The 8547-nt window shown below is 32.1% G+C and overlaps 2 protein-coding genes across 2 annotated transcripts; one reads left to right on the top strand and one right to left on the bottom strand.

Annotated features, from left to right (window-relative positions):
- Window positions 1-1090: 1090 nt before the first annotated feature.
- LOC119689189 (protein-associating with the carboxyl-terminal domain of ezrin) lies at window positions 1091-3808 on the bottom strand. The gene is made up of 3 exons (XM_038103959.1): window positions 3325-3808; window positions 3083-3268; window positions 1091-2981 (listed from the first exon to the last, which is right to left on the bottom strand). The coding sequence occupies exons 1-3, from the start codon at window positions 3526-3528 to the stop codon at window positions 1206-1208; spliced, it is 2166 nt and encodes a 721-aa protein (XP_037959887.1). The 5' UTR covers window positions 3529-3808; the 3' UTR covers window positions 1091-1205.
- A 2684-nt stretch (window positions 3809-6492) lies between these two features.
- Window positions 6493-8124, top strand: LOC119689279 (60S ribosomal protein L5). The gene is made up of 4 exons (XM_038104071.1): window positions 6493-6602; window positions 6755-7018; window positions 7087-7524; window positions 7856-8124. The coding sequence occupies exons 1-4, from the start codon at window positions 6600-6602 to the stop codon at window positions 8045-8047; spliced, it is 897 nt and encodes a 298-aa protein (XP_037959999.1). The 5' UTR covers window positions 6493-6599; the 3' UTR covers window positions 8048-8124.
- The last annotated feature ends 423 nt before the right edge of the window (window positions 8125-8547 follow it).

Consider the following 8547-nt stretch of genomic DNA (forward strand, 5'->3'; position numbering starts at 1 on the left):
CGAATCGTGGACAAGCGAACACCATATGTTCTGCGTTCTCTTCTAATTCTGGGCAAGCAGGACATCAGGGATCCTGTACTAGGTACAACTTGTACAGGTAGACCTTGAAACAGCCATGACCTGACAGAGCTTGCGTCAGGAAGAAGTTTACTTTACCATATCCTCTCTTAATTTATCTTTCTACATCAGGGATGAGTGAGACGGTACATGAACTGGATGCCTCGGTCTTAAGTGCCACGATCTTAAGATCATTTGTATCAAGCCAATAAACAATTCTGAATACCGATTAAGAGCATCTGACTGTTATTTTCGCAATGGTCTTAGCGACCACCGCTATATTGCGAATACCTTTTAATTGAAGAGTTTTGCTATATCAGACATTGAGGCGATCTCATCTAGATCACAGATGACAATCGTTTTTGTGGCGGTTTTCGCCTTAACGCTCGCTGTCTCACAGAGCACCTTACCTTACCTTCTGTTGCCTACAGCACCACTGTGCTACGCTCTTGTGTCCTCTTTAACTTTAGAAGGAGCTTATTGGTACTACATGTAAATTTTTCTAATTGGTTCACTATCCAAATAAGTTCTAATAGTGTTCAGCAAGGATTTTCAAGGAAAGAAAGTATTGTGCAAGAAAGTATTGTCTTATTCCAAATAACTTTTAATTACCAGCTACATTGTCGCCAATACTTTGCATTATGATGCCTGGTCCGCAATGTAAAATAGTGTCCGACAAAATTGCAGAGAAGTTCATAGATAATGAAGGAATTGAGAAATCCAAAGTTTGAATGTGTGGAGTTGTCTAGTAAAAATTACTTCATTTTCCGTCATTTGTCGTAGCTATTTTGTATAATAATCAAGTAGTATGCATATAAATAATACATGTTATATTTAACAGACTTTAAAATATTATTTGTAAGACCATTTTTAAATAATTTTACAAATTACATATTAATACTTTCTGAGTTATTGTTTTATTACAGTTTTTTATTTGCTTAGGATTTGCTTAGGATATAGTTTAATAACTTTTTTCTTATAATTCTTATCAATAAAACAAATTAACATTTTTATTTCATAAAATTTAACCTGTTAATTTTTCTACTTATATAATAGAAATGCTTAAATACGATTTTTTTTCTGGAATACAAAAAATTCCATTGAAGGCGTTAAAGTCGTTCATTGTATAACAAACAATATGATCACTATTAGGTTTCCCAATCATTGGATTCATCTTCTTGCCAACCGTCTGCTACTACTTCAGCGATTGCAGCAAAGCGGCTGGTATCAATAACAACTTCTTCATCACGTTTTGCTGTAACTGGTAAGGATTTTGCTTTTGAATTTACAGGAATGTGGGTTGCTGCATTTAGCAATGAGGTACTTTGACTTTCTATTACAGGTTCCATATCTTTAAAAAAATCAAAATCGGATGATTGATCTTGCAATGACGTTGATGATGTTTGTATTTTAATGTCTAATGCATCTAAATCATCATTTATTTTCGTTGGTTTCCGTGTGTATGTGGAGGATGTATTTGATTGCGTAGTGCGCAATGAATCGCTTAAAGATGATGCTGTTGGTAATGTAGAGTTTGATAGTGTAGTGCGAAGCATGCCTTGCACTATTAAATCCGTTGGGCAAGGAGGCAGTGTCTTATGATTTTCTAGGGTGGGTACATTTAGTTCAACACTTGCATCATCATTAATAGATTTATGGCCATTAAGTAAATTATCACCATTTAACCGTTGTAGTTCATCATTGTCCCAATCGGACCAGACGTCATCGTCTTCAAGAGTGATTGCAGAAGATTCTTCGACCATTGCATTCAAGTCATTTAATAAGTTTGACTTGTCTAACGCATTTATATTTTTGAGATCATTATCATCACCACTATCAGAATTCAGTTGCAAAGGCATCTGTGAAACAATATTTGACGTTATTAACTCTGGTATTAGATCACATTCCACATCAATTATATCGGGTAGTGGACTACTTGATACCATGAAGTCTTCATTATCACCAATGACTGGAGTAATTGAACGTGGTTCAACCCAATGTGTAGTAGAATCAGGCACAGCTGCTTGCGGACGACCATCAGAGAAAAGACGTGCACGTTCTCCGCCAATTACTTTAGTCGAACCAAGTATGGGCACTAGATCAGCCAAGCAACGTAACGTTTTTGCTACAAGTACATCGTTCACGTCATTCATACCAGCCAGTAAATGTGGTAATATAAATTCTTCTAAATCTGCTTTAGTTAAAAGACGCACGAATTCCGTAAAATATTCAAGAAGAATAAGACGAATTTGAGCATCGCGTAAGCGAAACATTTTAAATATATGTGGTATTAAATGCTTAGCATAAGTTGAGTTCGAAAAAAGTGCAGCGCTGTGATCGGTTTTCGTTCTTAGCACATATGGTGTTACGCACAATTGTGCAGTGGGATCAGTTAATACCATACGTGATAATAAATCACCAGCCAAATGAGCTCCAACTACTTCCTCATTAAAGTAGCGTAATCGATCAATTAAACCAGTAAAGAACTCTTGTTTCTCCTGCGCACTCTTAACTGGTAATTCAAACATAAAAGAGTGAATCAATATAAATTCATGATTAAAAAATGGGTGCAATAAAACGGCTGACAACTTCGGACGCATTTGGGCATTTACATGAGTTAGGTGTACGGCGCAATATTCGCGAAATTCTTCCACAAATGGTGTAGCACTAGAAGTTTTGGTACATTTCGAAAGTAATTCCTCGCACATTGTCGCAAACGCATATTGTTCAATGAAATCACTATTATTTTCGGTTGTTTCGTCTGGAGCTATAGCGGACTTATGCCGATATTCATTGACTAATTCAAGAAGAGTCTTTGTTACCTGTTTGTTTTTCCACACAAATTCAAAACCTGCTAGACGCCATGAGCCGTTATCTGTTATATATATGGATGATGTACAAATATTAAGATGACGTGCCATAGCCTGCAACAAGTACATAAGTTTTATCACATTTAAGAATTTTTTTAACGAAATGAAATACATATTTAGATGAGTAAGTGTAGGTGGTAACAACATATATTTACCCTTTCCACTAAAAAAACTAAACTACATAATATTGTTCGCAGACCCAGGCAGACTTGAATTTCAGTTTGTGTTGCTATAACCGAACTCAGCGGACGCACACGTTCAGTAGCCAAATATTTTTGTCCCCCTTCTTCCCATGTCGAATTATATTTAAGTATATAAGGATGTCGGTATATCATAAAATTCTGCAATACATTTTTTAATTAAGCACAATAATGCATATAAAATATGAAGGAAATACCTTAATAGCGCGTTCCATCGTTCCCTTAGTCAACCATATTTGACCGCTCATAATAGACTTGCCTTGAAATATGGATAACAATTGCCACCCATCTTCATTCACTGTCGTGGGCGCTTCAGCATTGTAAAGTGTCCAAAAGTCATTTACTTCAATTGCATTTTGATCCATCACCAGTCCTTTCAGTTTACTCATATCGTTCCCCATTACGGTTTGTTGATTTAATAGAAAAGTGTCATAAATTAAAAATTATAATTACTTTATCACTGAACAAATTAGTAGACGAAAATTGTCATCTCGTAAATAACAACAAACAATATTAATAAAAACACTAACTCCCGACGTACATCCGTTGAGAAGACATATAACAAATATGACAAATGTCAAACCAAAGAACACCTTATTCTCTCTCAGATTAAGTTTTAAAAGAAAGTTAGCTTTTTATACCCATTCATTGCACACATGTTGTACGTACTACTTTGCCATACTAATGTCATATTGCTCTCCTTTTAGGGATGCAATATAATACAATTTTAAGTACTTATGTTAAAGTACTTTGTTAATGCAAGCAATCGTATCACTATTATTAACTAACTGTGCTCATAGAGTAATTAACTTCATTTGAAATTGGTTTAACCAATATAGTTAAAAACTGTTTACACTGGTTTTAAAGAAACATTCTTATCGGAGCAGAGAATATGCATTCTTCTTTTATTCATATGTTTTTTGTTTACATTTGCAATGTCTCAAAGTTAATAGTGTGTGAATGTCTTACCGTATTTATTAATAACACTCCAAACAACACTTTTTCATATCCTTATTCCAATCAGATTTTATAGATTTTTATAGAGTTGCATTGAAAATTCGTTTCAATTATTTCTTTATTTATAACGTATATATGAACTTTACATTTATTACCACTACAAATTTATTTTTGTATTGAAAGAATATTCTGCATATACGGTCATATCTGAACAAAACATAATTAAATTGTATCAAAAAATTATTAATATTTTACTATGCTGAAAAATAATATTTTTGTTTAAATTAATCAAAATTTGCTAAAATTTTTATTTTCCTGTACAATAACATTAACGTGAGATATTACAATATTCGGTAATATATCTTTTATATGTATATTTAATAATGCTATTCTAATTTGAGAATACTCTTAATATTTAATAAATAATTTTCTTTTTTTTATTTTTGCTTCTGCAAACTTCATTACTACTGTAATTTATATCGAGTAGTTTTATTTGTAAGATCAGTAGTAATTACTTCATCATACTTTTATTATCATCACCAGTTCTAGCAATTACAATATAATTAACTGCTCGAAATATAAATACCACATTTTAGGAATTTGCACCATTTTTAAATTTTTGAAAAAAATATTAAGTAAAACACTTTATGTTTTTTTATAACCTAATTAATATTAATTTTTCTATAAAAAAAAAGTGTAAAAAACATATAAGTGACATAAAAGAGATTTATCCACAGAAAAATGTTCGTTCTGAATTGTGCATTGTTTCCATGTTTGCTGGATTAGTACGATGGCGTTTGCTATCACACAACATTCACTATCATCATTCTTTTTAATACGCATCAGTATGAAGTAATCGCTGACACACATATACTATTAGTTAAAATATTAATTGTGCATCTGTATCCTTTATTTTAAAAGAAAATAAAGATAATACTAGGCCTTTTCGGTGGCTCGCAAGTACGGCAAAAAATGCATGTTGGCCTATGTTGGCCACGCGAGGCATTGGCATCACTGTTGCAATCTGTCAAATGTTTTGTTTTGACAAACAGCAAATCTTGTATATGTGCATATAAATCAAATATATTTTTATAAAAATATTATAAAATTAAAATGAACACGGAATTAAAAGGAATAGAAAGAATATTGAAAATTTTAAAATAAAACACTAAGATAAGTAAATTTTTGTAGGTACTGTCGATGTTGGGTGAAGAAAGCAACGTTTTGCAGCGGCCGAGGGATGCAAGTTGTTTCACGGATTTTTTAAATGTTATGAATGCACTCTTGAAAACACTTCGTTTCCTTTGTAGTCCATAGTTTGCGTGTATTTCTATAAAAAAATTTTTTAGAAAAACTTCAAAAATTATGTTTGTTTAATTAATTTTACGTATGTAAACTACAAATTAAATGAAATAAAATAAATGTTACTTGGTAATAACTAACATAATAAAAAATTCAATGTGCTTAATACTTACGATTTCTCCATTCTTATTATTTCTTCGTTACTTTTCAAGATTTTTCAAATTTTTGAATTCTGTTTGAATTTTTATTTCCTCAATTTTTGACATTTGATTGCACTATTCGTTGGAATTTTCAATGAAGGTTCACAATAGTTCGCTTATTGCGTTGGTAACATTTTTTTTTTTACTGGCCGATGTGATTGGCCAGCATAACTATGCTGGCCGAGGTAGAGAAAATAGTGTTGTTGTTTTGCGTACATTGCGGCCAGTATAGGCCAGCAACTTGCTGTTTTTTGCCGTACTTGCGAGCCACCGAAAAGGCCTACTATTAGAAATTATGATTGAATATATATTATATTGCTATTGTTTCAATTTTTATTTTTATTGATTGATATTTATAAATTGGCACAATTTTAAATGGAATTGATGGTAGAAAAACTTTTTTAATACATAATAAAATGATTTTTTCTTAAATTTTTCTATATATTTTTAATTTGTTTCAATAATAATAAATCAGAATAAAATTTGTATGGATACTGGCAAAAATCTGGTTAAATACGAAGATAAACAAGCAATACTGTCGAAAAATCAAAATATTTTGATTTCCATCAGTTTGCGTGATATTCATACAAATGTCACAAATTTTTGCTATTACACATGAGAATGCCATTAACAGGTATACCTCCTTTAGACTTTGTTGAAGTAGAATTTTTATTTGTTTACAATGATATTAAATGCAGTCAATGGAGGAAACAGCAAGAAAGTAAAAACATAAACGATAATATTATATTTTTATAAACACAATAGTTAAAAAAATATATTGTCATCAATACCATTTATTATGTGAATTTTTGTAATTGAAAATTTTCATAACTTTTCAAACAAATGCAACCTTGTAATTGATTTGGTAACACTTAAGTTTTTATTTGTCGAGTCTCGAAACTCTTCCGAATATTTGTCAAATCTCGCTGACGTTCTTTTCTTTTTCACCTTGTGTGAAGACATCGCGTATAGGAACGTCGGTGTTCATAATATTTTTTTAAAAATATAAAAAAATGGTGCGTTGAGTGAATAAATTTGTGCGATATTAATAATATCATATATTGATAAATTTGTTAAATATATGTATATAAAGTTTAATGTGAAGATGCTGCATAATAATTGTGATTAAAAACAGCAATAATAATTGTATGTTTGTTTTTATGTACAGGGTTTCGTTAAAGTAGTCAAGAACAAGCAGTACTTCAAGCGGTATCAAGTCAAATTCCGCAGGCGTAGAGAAGGTAAAACTGATTACTATGCTAGGAAGCGCTTGATTTTCCAAGACAAAAACAAGTACAACACTCCCAAGTACCGTTTGATTGTACGTCTGTCCAACAAAGACATTACCGTACAAATCGCCTACTCCAGAATTGAAGGAGATCGCGTTGTATGCGCTGCATACTCGCACGAATTGCCAAACTACGGTATCAAGGTAAATATATATAAATAAATAAAATTACACTCTTGGAATAGTTACAGAAATTGTTATGTTTTTTTTAGGTTGGTTTAACTAACTACGCTGCTGCTTATTGCACTGGTTTGTTGGTAGCACGCCGTATTTTGAACAAATTAGGTTTGGACGGTCTATATGGTGGTTGTACTGAAGTTACCGGTGAAGAATACAACGTTGAGCCAATTGATGATGGCCCAGGAGCATTCCGTTGCTATCTCGATGTTGGTTTGGCACGTACGACAACTGGTGCACGTGTATTCGGTGCCATGAAAGGCGCTGTTGATGGCGGTTTGAATATTCCTCATTCCGTGAAACGCTTTCCCGGCTATGATGCCGAATCGAAGAGCTTCAACGCTGAAGTGCATCGCGCACATATTTTCGGACAACACGTTGCCGATTATATGCGCACATTAGAAGAAGAGGATGAAGAGAGCTTCAAACGCCAATTCAGTCGCTACATCAAATTGGGAATCCGTGCTGATGATGTAAGTAAACAAGTGTATTGTGGTATTTGTTAAATATATAAAGCAGAGGCAGTGTGTACGTCCATTTTAAAATTACAACTATGTCTAGTTAACACGACGATGGTTGTGCCGAAAGTGGACCACATTAAAATTCAGTTACCAATGTTCGAAATATTTTACCCATTTAATGGTACATGTTTCCTGTTGCGGTTGCATAAATTTTTTACATATAAAATTTTATTTTTCTGATGAGAATAAATTGTTGCCTTTTAGCTTTATATTTTTAATATTTATTGTTTTATGTTTGATGTTTCATATAGTTTTAATACATTTTTTTTTTGATTATTTTTAGCTTGAAGAAATCTACAAGAAAGCCCACCAAGCTATCCGTGCTGATCCTGCCCACAAAAAGAAGGCAGCTAAAGCTGGAGTTACCAAGAAACGGTGGAATGCTAAGAAACTCACAAATGAGCAACGCAAAACTAAAATTGCTGAGCACAAAGCTGCTTTCCTCGCTAAGCTCAAGAATGAAACTGATGCTTAATTTTCAGAGGTTACATTTATTCATAATATTATGAAAAAGTTTTTTAATTAATAAAAATTAATTTTAACAAATGAAAAGGTCTACTTTACCATCATTGAAATGTGCAAATTATGACAGATACCGCTGTTCATTGTTTTTAGAGAATATTTTGTTATGAATTTAATTAGTGTAGAACCTGTGAGTTTAAACATATAAGGAAGTTTATTAATAAATAAAAGTACTTATGTGCTGTAGAAAAATATGTGACATATAAAGAACACAACTGGAGTACAGGTTGTGCCAAGTTAAGTCAACTTTGTAAAATTTTTTAATTAACTTATTCCAAACTGACACACGTAAATAGATACATTAAGAATTTTAGTTTTGTTAGATCGTTTCATTGGTACCATTTTTATTCTTGATTCCAATGCAACGACTAAACATATATTGAAGACATTGAAAAGAAGCTATTACACAAAATGATTAATGTTTTATTTATTGTAATTTCACTTATAAAAAAT

The sequence above is a fragment of the Teleopsis dalmanni genome, chromosome X (genome assembly GCF_002237135.1).
Source record: "Teleopsis dalmanni isolate 2A chromosome X, ASM223713v2, whole genome shotgun sequence".
In the NCBI taxonomy this organism is placed as follows: Eukaryota; Metazoa; Arthropoda; class Insecta; order Diptera; family Diopsidae; genus Teleopsis; species Teleopsis dalmanni.